Below are 16,442 nucleotides of genomic sequence, written 5' to 3'. Positions count from 1 at the left end.
GCAGGGAGATAGTTTTATGTGAAGGCTAAAATTCAAGACCTCCTGATTGGATGTGTTTAATGAGACATTACTGATGACTTTGAAAACATACTCTTTTACATTTGTAAGCATGCAATTTTCTTCTGAAGCACTTGAGGGTTTTTTTTTTCCCCAACAAGTCATTGCTCTTGAAAATTCTAATACGGATTTAATTTGTTCCTTTATTTTAGAGGTGTTGGTGCCATGGAAATAGTTGCTATGGATATGAAGCTGAGAGGAATGTACATAGCAAGACAGTTGAGTTTTTCAGGTGTAACTTTCAAAATTGATGAAGTTCTGCTTTCCCAGGAATATGTTAAAATGTACAATAAATCTGTGAAACTGGTAAGAATGCCTTTTTAAATTTGCTTTCTGTATTGAGTTCTGAGAGGTTGCAGTTACTTGGTTTAAACTTGAATGCTCCTGAAGTAGCCTTTTGACAGACAGGAATGGCATCTTCTTGTCTTATCTTAGTGTAAAGATTTCTCCATTTAAGACTTGGCAAAAGCTGTTAATTCTTGTTCTGAGTCATTAAAATTGTAATTTTGGGTGCATCTTCCAGTATCTTGCCAGATCCACTGCTTTCCAGCAGTACTTCAGAAACCTTACTCATTGTTCTCTGAGATAAAGCTGTTCACTTGTTGGTGGTATTTCTGTGCTCCAGTCCTCCCCCTTTAGGCAACTGAGCTGAGAACAAGCTGCAGAAAGTTAAACCTGCTGCATGCATTTCTTCATCTCAGCTGTATGGTGGAGTGGTGCTTGCAGTTAAACAGTGCAGAGTGATAGTTTTAATCACATGGCAGATCAAATCTAAAGCTTGAAGCTGTGGTTCCCTTTAATTTTTTAATTTAATCACCCACTGGTTATCTTTTTCATGTTGTTCTTAATTGTTTTGTCTGTATGTGAAGCTGAGTGTCTTTTTCCAGAGTGCACATTACCACTGCTGTATTAGATAAAAATTAATCCTTGGACATAGATTAAAATGACCAGGGTCTTTACCTGCTTAAGAGGTGCTTAAGCATGACTCGGTATTCATGTTGTATAGCTACAATAAATAAAATTTCTTTGACGTGTGTATAACATCAACTTTAAAACAGCACTTTATGAACGTTGTTTAAAAGAATAACTAAAAGTGATTCAAGGTGTCCATTTAAGTGTCCAAAACTTACTTTACTGAATCTAGAAACAATAGATATCAAAAAATGTTGTAGAAATTAAGGCAGTGGGGTTTTTCCTCTTTTTGGGATCTCTCTTTATACTTAGTTATGGGCAGTGTTCTTTGCTTTCTAAACCTGAATGTATTAATGGAGAAACTAGATAATTAGAAAATACTGTGTATGTCTGCATTGGTAGTAAGGTAAATGTATCTGGTTTTCATTATGAGAGTAAATATCTTCTGAATTTACTAAGCCATAGCTATTTTCTTTATGAGCTTTGTTTGATGTATGATGAGTTTCCTTGACTTGCAGTACCATAGTACTGTAACTTAAAACTTCTGTCTTTATGTGGATATTAAACAATGTACATGTGTAGCACTGAAATGTGACATGTAAGCAATTAACATTTTCTTCTTCAGTGGGTGAGTGCTAGAGAGAGGTTTCAACAAGCAGCTGATCTTATCGATGCAGAGCAACGGATGAAAAAGTCTATGTGGGGTCAGTTTTGGTCAGCTCATCAGAGGTTTTTCAAGTACCTTTGCATAGCATCTAAAGTGAAGAGGGTGGTGCAGCTAGCTCGGGAAGAAATCAAGAATGGGAAGGTGAGTTGATCAAGACCTGTTTTTAAATATCTTTGTTAAATGTAAAGCTATGAAATTTTCCTTTTGTTTATAACACAGATATCTTCAGATATAATAGTAGCGTGCTTTTGTACTTGACGATATTGAAGCTATTTAGTGAGCAGAAATTCAGCCAAAAATAAACTTAAAGTCAGTGTTAGTGACAATGCTTTGTATTCATTTGTTCTTTAGTGTGTTGTTATTGGCCTGCAGTCAACAGGAGAAGCAAGAACATTAGAAGCTTTGGAGGAGGGTGGTGGTGAACTGAATGACTTTGTTTCTACAGCAAAGTAAGATTGAAGTTTGAACTGTCCTGTACAAAACTAACCTTAATTCATCTTAGTGCGTGTAGTAATTTTCCTTTCATGTCTAAAACATTCATCAGTGCACAGAAAGTTGGGCATCCTTTAGTACCGAGGTTCTTAAGCTGCCTGCACATAAAATCTGACAGTATTGCTCATGAACCATTGGTTAGTTCCTAGTTCTGCTGGCACTCTGAAGTGATGTTTTTGGGTGTGAACAGCTCGTGCTGTTCTACTTAAACTGGGAGGAGGGGAAGGCTTGCCAAGGGTACACTGCATTTGCACCAAAGCAAGTTACAATCATGACTTCCCTCTTTCATCAGATGAGCCAGATCCAATCCTGAGACTACCTTGCTGAAGGTCTTAATAAATTAGTTAATCTGTTATTTCAACTCTGAGCAATAAAAAAATGGCAGTAGCAATACCACTTCATACCAGAAACAAATTTAACAAGTTATAAGTGACAGAGCTGTAAAGTAAATGTCTCCTACTTTCAAGGAGGTGACAAATACAGTCATATGGGTGATAATTCCACAGAGTGCTTGTATAATAGCATTCACAAGGAATAATTCTTCAGAGAAGTCAAGCAAGCTGTTAAAATGTTACAGGTTTTTACTTTAAATAAATGCAAATTCAACTGCAGAACCCTTTTTTCTTAAACAGGGGAGTATTCCAGTCTCTTATTGAAAAGCACTTTCCAGCTCCTGACAGGAAGAAGCTGTTTAGCTTGTTGGGAATTGACTTGACTGCTCAAAGTAATAACAATTCACCCAGAGACAGCCCTTGCAAGGAGAACAAAATAAAGAAACGGAAAGGTAATGCTTAAATTCTTACACTAATGCCATAGTGAAAATGGCAATTTTAGAGCTTCCAAAGAGTGAACTGTGAGGGGGGGAAAAAAAAAATGGAAATAGCAGTACAATCATTTATGAAAGAGCATGTATTACAAGTCTCTTAAGACTTCTGTTAGAAATTTCTATTAATAGATTTTAAAGCTGCTGCTGGAGTAATACAGCCTGTAAATTCTGGTTTGTTCAAAATTCGGTTGATCCGGTATGGGACCGTATCCTAAAATGTCTTGCACATGTCAGACCACTTCCTGAAGCAGTCACACAAATAATTGTGTGCTTTTTCTTGAGGCTCAGTAAAGAGAAGCCTAATACTACCCCCCTTCCCTTCTAAGTTTTATTTTTAGAAGTTTAATATTTTTCTAGCTTATATGCAGTGATGGTAAAACAAACCTCAAAAGTAGACTACAAGGTCTAAACTAACTTTTTTTTCTTCTGGGGTGATGGAATTAGGTGAAGAAATAAGCAGAGAAGCCAAAAAAGCTCGCAAAACAGGTGGCCTTGCAGGTAGCAGCTCTGATGAGAGTGAAAGTGAGTCTGATGCTTCAGACAATGAAGAAAGTGATAATGAGAGCTCCAGATTTTTGAGTTCTGGAGATGATGATGACTTCAACCCATTCAGAGACGAATCCAGTGAAGATGATGAAGATGGTAAGACAGTTTAAGTGTTTCATTAAGCCAGTAGCTGTACTTGAAGATAGTAAGCATAAAGTCTTTCCAAACTATTTCAATGAGCCAAAAATAAGAGCATTTAATAAGCATGTAGTTTAATTCTAGTGAGGCTGGCATTAGTACTGCAGTGTTGATGTGCATCTTTAAGTAGATGTTACATGCTGGAGTTCAGACTTTTCTAAGTCACCTTTTGTAATAAGAATCTAGTTTTTCAAAGGAAGGGATGACTTTTTAGTAAATGCCTGAAACTTTTTGAAAATAATTTTATTTAACTTTAGATCCCTGGTTAATTAGAAAAGATCATAAAAAAAATAAAGACAAGAAAAAGAAGAAAAGTATAGACCCAGATTCTATTCAAAGTGCCTTACTAGCTTCTGGTCTCGGATCAAAACGACCTAGCTGTTTCACTTCTGCTGTTGGTACTACCACTTCTAGTACCAACACGTCAGGTAAGAATAAGTTTCTTTGACATTGATTTACTTTCTTAGCAGTTAGACAGTGAAATTCTAAATCTTAAAGAGCTTCTCTTAAATTTCAGCAAACAGTAACACAAACAGCAGCTTTGTAACAAGTCAGGATGCTGTTGAAAGGGCGCAACAAATGAAAAAAGAACTGCTTGATAAACTGGAAAAGCTGGCTGAAGATCTTCCACCTAATACACTGGATGAGCTCATAGACGAACTGGGTGGTCCTGAAAATGTTGCAGAGGTAGGTTGGTGTTCACATTTAGAAAAAAAAAAAAAGATTGCTTTTTTTTTTCTACTGCAGCCATACAGTGCCTGGCTGCAGTAAATCAGTGTTGTCATTCTTCAAGGTTGCATGTGACCTACATGTCTATTAAAGAGAATCTGTTTGTTTTAGACAGTAATCTCCCAGGGATAAGAGTATATGTTACTTTGAATGCTTCTAAATTAAATAGAAAATTGAAGATTGTATTAGAATATAGAGAAGAGCTCTGAATGATTAAATAGGTTATTTTTGAGACTGATAATTTCTTGGTGGGTAAATCACACTAGTTCCTCTTTTGCTTTATAGTGGTATATTTCTCTAGCTATAGTCAATCTGAAGCTGGTGTATATAAAACAGAAAGCAGCTTTAGTTCATCTTCCTAGTCAATGAAGGTTAAGAACCTGTATAATAAAACTGCATTAGTGCAAAGCTTGATGAATTATTATCTTTCTCCAGAATTTTAGAAACATGTCTTTAGCAAGCTACCTGTCTCTATCAAGTAGAAACATTCTTGTGATTTAAAAGACCCTGTTAAAATCAGGGACAATCTCAGCTGTCAATTTAGTTGAATTTCTTAGTGGTCTTGGTAAATCCCTTATGGACAGTAGTGTAATACTGCACCATTTCTACATAGATATGCTTTGTTATGCTTCTGATATCCTGAGTTACCTCTGAATAAGTGTTCCACATAGTAGATAATGCCATCAAGCAAAAAATAATCCGGGTTCTCTCATGTAGTTTTGCACTTGGAGTAAATTATCATCTCTATTTCAAGATTGATATATGAATAAATAGCATCATTGTTTGAAGTTTTTGGTCATGTAATAATTTTGATATTGCCCTAATGAGCTTGTATCCCTTTATATTTTTAAAGATGACAGGCCGCAAAGGGAGAGTCGTAAGCAATGATGATGGCAGCATATCTTATGAGTCAAGATCTGAACTTGATGTGCCCGTTGAAATTCTGAACATCACGGAAAAGCAGAGGTTCATGGATGGAGATAAGGTAGTCCTTAAAAGGATAAAATTTAGAAAAACTTGCTGGATACCGTAATAATACTGATTATGTTACTCAAGTTGTGGTTCTGCCATTATCCCACAGTGACTTTTTAGGTACTATAAGTACTAGTTAGAAAGCAGTTTCTGTTCACTGCTGTGTGTTTTGTTTTTCAAACCAGTATGTTCAGTAGTCCTGTCTAATATGTGGCTGCAGCATGCTTTAAAGGTCGGGCTGTAGTTTGGGTGGCCACAGAGGCCTGTGCTGAAGAGGTGTGTGCATGTGTGCCAAACCGAAAGCTCGCATCTTTAAGCTGGTCTTTTACAATAGCGTCTGTTTAAAAGGCAGATAAGCCCTCCACATTTTGTGATTCCTTTTTCTGGATTACTGTGTACCTCTGCTTCCAAGAGGAAATAATGAAATTGAGAAAGAGGGATAACCACTAATTGGCTTGGTATGAAAAAACTTTCAGTGAGGGACTGAAGGGAAAAGGTGGTGGTTGTTTACTTCTTAATCCTTGTTAAGGTAGTGCTGGGAAAAGTGATAGCTTTTGTCCTTTACATTGCACTCTGAAAGAAAATACTGACTGGAACTATGGTAGAATTGAAGCTGGTAAAAGGAAGGGGGAAGAAAACCCAACACTTTCCTATGGTTCATTTGGGACATGCTACCACAAGAGGGCAAATGAAGTCAGTGTAGCTGTTACATGGAACTTCTGTGGTCTGTTGTTACACTTGAGGGTAAATACTCATGTTCCTGTAAGTGACTTGTACACAGTCCAAACATTTACATTCTTTCAGGGCAAATGCATTCAGATACTAGAACGGCTATATCCTCTTCCTTATACAGTATTAGCAGCAACTTTGTCTTCTCTGTGTTGCTTGCTATCAGAGCAAGTCACCCTGTGTCCCTCCCCTTTTCTTTCTGAAGTGTGGGCCAACATCAGAGAAACCTGCCCTTTGGAGTGGCAAGACTGCAACATACTGCATTTCTTCGTTTGCACAGAAAGGTGTTGCTGAAAAGTAAAGCGAAAACCACTCCTTTCACTGAAAAAAAAAAAATCTTTAGCATTTCTAACTCTGATAAGAGAACCATACTTTTTCTCCCCTTCCCCCTCTTCTTGTGATAGGAAGACCAAATAACAGAGAAACCACTCCAGACCCACATGAGTAGTAATTGTAAAATTAAAATTTTTTTTGAAACTGAAAACTGAAGTTTGATTTTGGATTTATTGCTAACGAGCAACTCCTTTCTTAATAAAAGAACATTGCCATCATCTCGGAAGCTGCCAGCTCTGGTATATCATTGCAAGCAGACCGCAGAGCTAAGAATCAGAGGCGGAGAGTTCACATGACTCTGGAGTTGCCGTGGAGTGCAGACAGAGCAATACAGCAGTTTGGTAAATAACTTTTTTGTATCCTCCCCCTAGCAGAGCCAGTAATACTAGCTGAACTTACTGCTAATTAATGGAAAATAACATTGACTAAGCAACCTCTGAAGGACCCTTCCAACCTCCTTTGTCCATTAACAGAATCAGCTTTATCTGCAGTCATAGCTAATAGTCTTGAAAGTTTTGAAAGAAACCTGGCAAACAAACTGATGCTGCAGCTTAGGGGTTTTTTTCATGTATCAAGTGTCTTTATGAAAGTTGCCACAAGTCTAGAGGATTTGCGCACTACCTTTTATTGGCTGTATTACAGCAGAAACTAATTTTCAGCAGGATTACGTTCTACCCTTTTTTCTGTACTCTTCACAATTCATAGTTTATTAGAAATAGTCAGTGCAGTGGAATTTAACGTATGTGCTTCTACTTAATTATACAGGAAGAACTCATAGATCCAACCAAGTGACTGCTCCAGAGTATGTGTTCCTAATCTCTGAATTGGCAGGAGAGCAAAGATTTGCATCTATAGTTGCAAAAAGACTGGAGAGCTTGGTAAGATTGTTTCAAGAGGTCTGATCCTTCATTTGAGAAAATACAACTTAGATTTCTTTTGAGAAAATTTGATTTAATTACAAAGGTGTGTCTTAACAGGGAGCCCTCACCCATGGTGACAGACGGGCTACAGAAACTCGAGACCTCAGCAGATTCAATTTTGACAACAAGGTGATGGTTCTATTTCTGTTGGAAAACTCATGCTGTGGTTCTTATTCCACAAATGATCTGTCGAGGAAGGATTCTTTTTTTCCATCTACTGTGATGTGTTTTAACTGTATTACTTTCTGATAGGAGGCCTCTTTCTGAGCTGGCCCATAAACATTCTTAATTCTGTTTGCAGAGCCACGTGGAACACAAATACGTGTGTAAATTACTCTTCTGTATTTGACTACAATAAGTAAATGCTACGTGTCCTTTCAGTCACAACTGAAAGATTCATTTACCAATTCTAATTGGAAATTAAGACTCGGCTGTTTATATGGTGTAGTTTATAATTGAAAAGCTAATAACCAGTTCCCTTTATTATTGCAGAGAAAAACATTTTATTGTGAATTGCAAATGCTTGTTAAACCATGTGTGCTTGGGGCTGAGGCACAAACACTGGATCGCATTGTGAGAGCAATTTTTTTTTTCTTCTGCAGTATGGCAGAAATGCTTTAGAGATTGTTATGAAATCCATTGTGAACTTGGACTCCCCAATGGTCTCGCCGCCTCCTGATTTTCCTGGAGACTTCTTCAAAGGTAAGAATAATTCACTGGATGTAATAGCTACCTTTTGTTCTCCATTATGCAGAAAATGCAAATAATTTTAGAGCTAGAAAACATTGTTACTATTTAAACCAATGAGCTGGCCCAGATAGGCTCTCACTAGATGTTATTCCTATGCATGTTCATTGAATGTTGAAGTTCACATATGAAACAAGATATGTGAACTCTCTCAATATAAGGCATGTTCTATATCCCTTTGGCCAAAGTGTTATATACAGTCCTTTAACTTCATTTTCCAATTATCTGTTGCAATATCTTGTTCTGTGGGCTCATGTATAGTGGCATTATGGGTTCTTCCTGCCTGTGCTCCCTGGAGGGACAGAAGGCAAAGTTATGTCTTGCTTATTGATGTGATCAGGTAGAAATTGCAAGTAACATATTTGAGAGATGCCAGAAGTTTTGCAATTGGATCCTGAAACAAGAACACTAAATAAGCTGTTACTTCATTGGTTTATATTTAGATGGCAAAGCAGCTATGATTTAACTTTTTTTTTTTTTCCCTAGATGTTCGTCAGGGATTGATTGGCGTAGGCTTGATAAACGTAGAAGACAGATCTGGAATACTAACACTTGATAAAGGTATTTGTGTTTAGTTTATCTTTAGAATGTCACTAGGTATATCATGTATCATGATAATGGAATCCTAGCAACGGAACTGAAGGTGTAACTGTCTGAAAAATTATTCTTTTGGAGACATTCAGAAGGGTTTCCTAATTTCTGAAAGGATGTATTTAAGTAGTCTTTCTGAGACTTTAAATACTGATTGAGAGCTTGTGGTCATGAAACTTAATTTTTAACCTAATATGTGTATTTCTTATTCTTTTTTTAAGATTATAACAATATAGGAAAATTTCTGAATAGAATTCTTGGTATGGAAGTACATCAGCAGAATGCTTTATTCCAGTACTTTTCTGACACGTTAAATGCAGTTATTCAAAATGCTAAAAAGAATGGAAGATATGATATGGGTATCTTAGGTGAGTAGATCAATTTCTTGGTACTCATGTACTTAAGAAGAGCAGAGAAACAGAATAACTCTGTCCTTTCCTTTTAAGATTTGGGTTCTGGGGATGAGAAAGTAAGGAAGGCAGATGTTAAGAAGTTTTTAACTCCTGGATATTCTACCTCTGGACATGTAGAACTATACACAGTAAGTTAATTCTGTATCTTTGTATGAACTAATAAAACTTGCTTGCCAGTAAGTTTTTAAAACATGGCGATTGTCTAAGCGTGTGCGGAGTGAGGGGAGGTTTCAGGCCTTTCACTGGGCAACATTTGGTTCTACAGTTCTTTAGTTCCTATGTCTGTAACTGTTTTAGAGTTTGTTCCCATTCAAATACACCTGCCTGGCTCTCTTCTAGATCAGCGTAGAGAGAGGAATGTCTTGGGACGAAGCAACTAAGATCTGGGCAGAACAGACTGGTCCAGATGATGGATTTTATTTATCACTACAGGTAAGACTGTCTCTTGAATTATGTTGAGAGAAGTTATGGAGAGCTAACCAATACGCCGCCTCCTATGAAAAATTTACTGTTCAAATCAATTACTGTTCAGGTTTACAAAATGCTTTCAGTCTTTCATTAAAATTCATGTTAAGTTTGTTTCCAACGCTAAGTACAACACTTCTTTTTAGCTGCTCAGGATATTTTCTCATAGGAATGTGAGCCCAAATTAATAGTTGTCATTTAAAGCTGCATCAAGAAACCAGATGCTTTTACTGTAAGGAAGAGTTGTAATGTTAATGTAGGTTAGTGGTACTGTCTTGTAAAGGTGTCCTTATTACTGATTGTCTTATTGTACACACACATGCACTATTAATCTGTAAAGATCACAATATGGAATCACTGATGGTAGATACTGTCAGCATGTTGAAACTCACAAAGTTTTTGATTTGTCTTTCTTTTCCAGATAAGAAATAACAAGAAAACTGCTATTCTAGTAAAAGAAGTGAATCCTAAAAAGAAGCTTTTTTTAGTATACAGACCAAATACTGGGAAACAACTCAAACTAGAAACATGTGCAGACCTGAAAAAGAAATATAAGAAGGTAACCATTAAAGTGATGCTAGTTTTAAACTTTAAAAAATTTGAAAATAAATAGAAGGACTTTATTTTTCTGGTATTTGTGTATAATTCTGGCAAGTCAGAAACTGGGCTAATTTTTCCAAAGCAGAGCTTGTATTTGAGTCTTTTAAAGCAGATCTACATGGTTTCTGCATTCCTGTATCTAAAGCTTTCTGAATATAAATAGTCTGTGGTGTGGTAACATAAAATCAGGTTTTTAGGGTCTAGCAAGGAAAAGTCTTGCATCTGTGCAGTATGTACAAACACAATCTTAAATAAGCATTCTAAGCAATGATTCTGAAGCTTCAGCTATTGGCTGACGATGTTTTAAATACTGTAATGGATTCTTTAGAGGCTGTTAAGATATCTAACACTACTTTTAATTTTAAGGTGTTGAATTTCTGAAAACTAGAGGAAACTCGATCAGGTTGATTATTGGAAAAACTCTAAGATTCTGCTATTCTCTTTACTGAGATTCTGCTATGTTCAAGGATTTTTCTCATCGTTTGAGATGGCATTTCCATTGAATAATTTGAAATTATAATAATATAGGATAATGTACCTCTCCACCATCATAATGTTGGTCCTCCCTCTTTTCTCAGTAATGACCAAATTGCTTTTGTTCTTTGCAAGTCTTGATGTGTTTTACTTTATTATTATTCCTACTTTGAATTACTTTCCAGGTACCTTCTGAAGACGCTCTGCCACACTGGTTAGAGCAGTACAATTCTTCTGCGGATACCTGTACCCATGCTTACTGGTTAGTACTTGTATGCACGTAGATGCTTTAACATAAACTGTTTACCTAAACTGGTTTATCACTGCTTCTGTTCTTCTGCTATTCGTGTGAAACATTGTGTTTCTTGCTTAAGAAAAATTGTCCCATGACCAGTCAAATGACCCAATCTTTGTGTGGAAACATGAAGCTTGGTACTTGCCCTTAAAGTCCTAATAGATGAATGCTAACGTATAAATTGCCCTCCAGTAGAAGTGTAGTGACCCAAGAGTAGCTTGTGTTTTAAGTGTCTTGATCTGATCTGTTATTGTGGTAGGTTAGCTCAAATGTTATTTGGGGGGGAAAATATTCATACTTCATGTAGAGGTAAGATAGATGTCACAAACAGCTGTTGTTACCTTTTCTGTGTCTGAACTGAGCAGCTGATGTCTCCTGAGGAGCATCGTAACTGGTAGAAATTTCACATTAATATTGGAGCTTCTGAAATACACTGATCAGATACCAGTTTCATATGTAGCAGATATAGATTCTCAGGTGACCTAAATGAGTGGTATCTTTGGCCTAAAGTGCTCTGTCTGTGCATTTTGAAGATGTCCTAAATAGGCCAGCATGTCTCAAAGCTTTACCATTAGAGGCCTGCTGTGGATAAAGTATCCTTCCCTTACTGTGTACTTGCAGCCCTCGCCCAACTCTGAATACATGTTAAATAACTTCAAGTCTCACTTTTAATTGTACTGGATACTTTCTGTTTGCAGTACTGTTTTGAAAGCTTCTTTCTTCTCTACTGTAGGAGAGGCAATTGTAAGAAGGCAGGCTTGGGATTAGTTTGTGAAGTGGGGCTCCGTTGTCGAACTTACTACGTCTTGTGTGGTTCAGTATTGAGCGTCTGGACAAAAGTAGAAGGCGTTCTAGCCTCTGTGAGTGGTACAAATGTGAAAATGCAAATAGTTCGTCTAAGAACAGAAGATGGGCAGAGGATTGTAGGTAAGTGGCTTGTCTTGTCTCATTATTCCCACCTTGAAGCAGAAGGTAGTTCTAACTTCCAAGTCAGCCCATGCTGAGTCTCATGTAGGAGACTTCTTTATATAGATGCTTATAAGAGAAAAGGCTTGTCATTGTGTATGTTAGGGAGGGGCAGAAGTACTACTGAAATCTGTATTTGCAGTACAAACACTATTTTGAGTCAGGTTAAAGAAGGAAGACTCTTTTTTTCAGCCAGGCTTTGGAACACTTACTCTCTCAGTTCTTTGATTTACTAGGCACAAAAACATTACATTCGGCCTGTTCCAGCCAAGCTGCCTTTGAAACCATAAGGGCTCCACTTTTTTTCCCTACTTCTGGCAAAGAATAGTAAGGCCTTGAAATGGTTGTTTTTGTGGGTTTTGAGCTACTGACAGTCACGTGTAATCAGTAGTTTAGAATGACTTTGAGATGGTTGTCATTTCTTGTAGCTAAACCTCTTGGTGAACCCTCATAGCAGGTACCTCAGAGGCTGAAATACCTCTTTTTTTTTTTTTTTTTTTTCTAAATGTGGACTTCTTGTGGATGTGCAGTATCATGGCAGCTCCTGCTCTAGCAACAGTTTTCTAAGTTGCTGAAACTAGGTTTTTCATGTTTTAAACTTTCGTAGTGGTGTAACTTCTGTGAAATTAGAGAAACGACAATAGCTGACTTCTGGTTTTATGTGGCAGTGGGTAACATAAGAATAAAACTTTGTCTTCAGGGCCAGAATGGCAACTTTTATTGCTTCCTGACCTACAGGATCTAGTGACTTCTGAAAATAAACCTCCTAGTGAGAAGCAGAACTTATGACTGTGCTTGGTTAGATTTGACATTGGAAATGGTCACTGTTGAACAGTGCATAAATTAAATGGTGGAATCCTCAGCCTGAGGTTTTAATGAATAAATTGTTTGCATGTTTATGAAACAATTGATTTGTTGCTTCTTTTCAGGTTTGATCATTCCTGCAAATTGTGTATCACCCCTTGTCAACCTCCTGTCAACGTCAGACCAGTCTCAACAGCTTGCAGTACAACAGCAGCAGATATGGCAGCAGCATCACCCACAAAGCATCACCAATTTCAACAATGCATAAGAGGACAAACTACAGGTGTTGACTTTGAGGAAAAGGCTGTAAAAGCATATCACTCGCATAAAAATCAGGGACAGATTCCAAAGAAATATAACTTTTTCAGTTCAGTTGTGTGCTCTCAAATACTTTGGGAATAAAGAGATCTAAAAAGGTTGGTAGAACTGAAAGCCAGCAGTTGTTTATGGTGGTGCATCTGTCTTTCCTTATGCTCTCTGTAGTGCTTCCTGTTTGCTTTTACTTTTGGCCTTTTAAGCTACAAACCACAATTTGTTTGAAAATGCTTGAAAATCCCCAAGCAGGCTTTATTTTTATCTTGTCATACAGTGCTCAGGGTTTAACGCAGTGCATCAATGCCATTGCTGTGGGAGATATCCTTGAATGCATGTATTGAGTATATATATAGAAAATATATATTGGGTTTTTCTCTTCAATTTATGATTTATAAAAGCATGAAACCTAGAGGTTGCACATCATGCATTCAGGTTCCTTCCCAGTTTCTGTTTGACAGTGCATGTCTTTGGAAACGGGCATGGACAGGATAAACACACAAAACAGGAATTCAGAGAGAAACACAATCTTAGTTGTACAGCATTGGTTATTGCATTTTTATAGTGTTTATACCCAGGTGTTGCATTTTTTCTGGTTCTCTCCTGGGGGTTATATATTTGAGTCTACAACATGTTCTTTTTGTGATAAACATCTTAAATTAAAATTAGTTCATTTTTAATGTATTAATGGTATTCCTAATGTGTACTGCAAAGATGGCTGGATGCCTATTTTCCTTAAATTGAAGCATTTCCTTAATCCGAGGTGGTTATGGAAACTTAAGTGCAAATTCACTTCCATCTCGCATACAATCTTATATTTTTTACGTCATTAATGTAATTTAATTTGTCACTTGTAAGATGAAACCTTACTTGAGCTGTAAATTAGAGAATGGGAAACACTTGAGGGTTCCGCTGTATGTGCTGTTTCTGTTACCCAGTAACTTGAATACTGTTTAATATGTTGTAAGACATTGTAGAGTTTATCTGGAGCTGTTTAAAAGAAATTGTAATGTACAAATGTGAATAGTCACTTATCTATAATATGGGTAAGTTTTGTTTTGCCTATAATAGTAGATGTTTATAAGAAAGTGAAGGACAATGTTTGTCATTTCTTGCTTGCACAGGTTGCACTATTGAAAATTTGAGATTGTATAAACCTGTCCAAAAAAACTACAAGATAATGATCTTGTAGATGTCAAATAAAAGTTATTGTACTAACAAGAAGTGGAGTCTTGTTTAGGCAATCGCTGTATTCCAAAAAAACTAACAAGTCTGTACAATTGGAATTCGACAAGACTTGGCATGTTCCAGTCTGCTTTAACCAGGCTTCTGTCTTGCAGTCCAGCTATCTCAGTTGAACTCATTAATTAATAAGGCACAAAGTAAACTGTGTTTAAACCTTGATGTGTATTTTAAGTAAAGCTCACCTGACAGAGCAGCACTCCTCTGCAGTGCATGTCACTTCTGTAAACACTCAGTGAGCCAGATTCAAGCATCCCAAAGAGTTTTTCCATAAGTAACGGGGCCAGAAGTTCTACAACTTCAGGCTGAAGTGAGTTCCCTTACATGAATTATTTTGGTCTTGATGTTTTGTTAATGCTGCCTGTGCTGGCGTGCCAGTGCTGTAACTGAGCACCTGCGTGTCGGGGGAGGAAGTCAGCCTGCTACCCTCAGCTCCTAGTCTGAAATGATCACGGGGGTGAATCCCCTGCGCACGCTTGTGACTAACTGGACATGCAGATCCAGAATAAATCCGCATGCTCCCTATTGCTGTTGTGCCTGCTACATCTCTGTAAAGTACTTGCAGTGCAGGTGGTAGGTGTGTTGTAAGTTATTTAATGCTTTGGTAGTAAGGGGAAGCTTGCCCGAATGCTGTGGTTCCCGTAGGAGCTGCTTATGCCCTGAAAAACTCTAGACCACAGACAGGGTGTGGGGGAGAATGTTCATGTGTCTCATACCCACCGTTGGATGTATTTCAGATCCAGTCTAGGAAAAGTAATGGGATTTTGAGAAGTATGCTGAGTGATTACTATTGCAACAGATAATGAACCAAACTGCTAGTAACAGCAAGCTGGGTGTAGATGTTAGTGTCTTTTTTTTTTTTAATAATTTGGTGTAGAAACTTCTACCATCTGAGATAATATTTTAGAACTTAGTCCTCAATAAGATGGTCCTAAAAGTGGTAGGTTCACAAATAGTGATTTTTCTTTTTTTTTTTTTTTTTTAACAAGTCATTATTTAAATACATTTCACTTCCCAACTGTTCTTCTCAGGCTCTTGTGCTAACTTTGGGAGGAGCAAATATTGGATATTCTTGGTATCGATAACCAAACCACACTATTTTGGGAGACTGTAGCATATGCTGTTCTCTCACACCCTCTTAAACTTCACGTGGGCTTGTGTCCCCTGGAGGGGGAAAAAAAACCTGACAGTACTTAGAAGATCCATAAGAACTGTTCCCATCCCAGAAATCACTTCCCCCAGTTGCTTTCCTTTGCCTGCTCTCTGCTCCTTGCCACCATCCCTGCCTTGGCTTTGTCACTCAGCTACTAACACACACATCTGCATCCACAGCTCGAGTGTTTTATCATCAAAAAAAAAAAAATTAGCCTTCAAGCTACAGAAATATTTTCTCTCTTGAAAATTCCTGCTTGGTGGTTGGGGTGTGGTTTTTTGTTAGTAGTTTGCTCCTTGCACGAGCTTCTGATAAAGCTTGGGGGAGAAAAGGAATATAAATAGCACTGTGGATGGGATAAGGAACAGCTCTGCGGTATCCTCTTGCAGCCCTGCCTGTAAGACAAACATCCTCACGGGGAAGAAAAAGGAGAGACCAATTGTTGTGTCATACAAATGACCAGGCTAGACAAGAACGATCTCTGTATTTTTCCTACTTGTGGGGCATTGATCTGCTTCGTACAAATCAGTATCTGAAATGGATATAGAATTTATAAAGGATAGATGTCTCTGATAGCAAGGGCAAAGCTAAATGTAAAGTGGTAGTAATTTCTGTACTGCGTGCGGTTTGGAAGCATGCTGTAGAAGGGGAAGATACATATTTAAGGTGATTTTGGAATTCAATGGATAAAATTTTGGGTTTTCTTTTTTAGACTGTCCCTTGACAGCAACTAAATTTTGACTTGTTAACTAGTTTCATACTTAAGGTATGTCTGACACAGTAAATGCAATTATAACCCACTAAAAACCCCCTCTGCACAGCAAGCTTTCATTTTTTTTTTCCAATTGCTGTATGGTCCATTGGGAACACACACTTCTTGCAAGGACTTAAGAGTTCCCCAAAGATGCTAGTTGTCTAGTCAGTGCATTTTCTTTGTAAATGAAGAAAGCTCTGCAACCTGTAAACATCTGTCAAGTGAATTATCAAGGGGTTTCTGTATTTTTCTTTTGCGTTTGGAGTAAGCTTCATTCAGATCCCATCGCAGTCTGTACATATATA

The 16,442-nt window shown here is 37.4% G+C and overlaps 1 protein-coding gene across 3 annotated transcripts in view; it reads left to right on the top strand.

The window, feature by feature from the left end:
* SBNO1 (strawberry notch homolog 1) overlaps positions 1-14,209 on the top strand; it is a 33,256-nt gene extending 19,047 nt beyond the window's left edge. For all 3 annotated transcript variants that reach the window (XM_042805081.1, XM_042805083.1, XM_042805082.1), the window contains 20 exons: positions 210-363; positions 1,595-1,777; positions 1,988-2,085; positions 2,761-2,912; positions 3,399-3,596; positions 3,896-4,066; positions 4,156-4,325; positions 5,221-5,352; positions 6,607-6,742; positions 7,167-7,279; positions 7,379-7,450; positions 7,924-8,023; positions 8,555-8,629; positions 8,881-9,027; positions 9,106-9,200; positions 9,412-9,504; positions 9,959-10,096; positions 10,797-10,873; positions 11,640-11,833; positions 12,802-14,209. In XM_042805081.1, the coding sequence (XP_042661015.1) occupies positions 210-363; positions 1,595-1,777; positions 1,988-2,085; positions 2,761-2,912; positions 3,399-3,596; positions 3,896-4,066; positions 4,156-4,325; positions 5,221-5,352; positions 6,607-6,742; positions 7,167-7,279; positions 7,379-7,450; positions 7,924-8,023; positions 8,555-8,629; positions 8,881-9,027; positions 9,106-9,200; positions 9,412-9,504; positions 9,959-10,096; positions 10,797-10,873; positions 11,640-11,833; positions 12,802-12,944 (2,641 nt within the window). In that variant the 3' untranslated portion in view covers positions 12,945-14,209. The remainder of the gene's footprint in view (positions 1-209; positions 364-1,594; positions 1,778-1,987; positions 2,086-2,760; positions 2,913-3,398; positions 3,597-3,895; positions 4,067-4,155; positions 4,326-5,220; positions 5,353-6,606; positions 6,743-7,166; positions 7,280-7,378; positions 7,451-7,923; positions 8,024-8,554; positions 8,630-8,880; positions 9,028-9,105; positions 9,201-9,411; positions 9,505-9,958; positions 10,097-10,796; positions 10,874-11,639; positions 11,834-12,801) is intronic.
* Positions 14,210-16,442: the final 2,233 nt, after the last annotated feature.

This window comes from Tyto alba, unplaced genomic scaffold, assembly GCF_018691265.1.
Source record: "Tyto alba isolate M040663 unplaced genomic scaffold, T.alba_DEE_v4.0 Super-Scaffold_44, whole genome shotgun sequence".
NCBI classification, from domain to species: Eukaryota; Metazoa; Chordata; class Aves; order Strigiformes; family Tytonidae; genus Tyto; species Tyto alba.
Note: the sequence above shows the minus strand (reverse complement) of the source record. Positions and strands in the feature narration are given on the sequence as shown.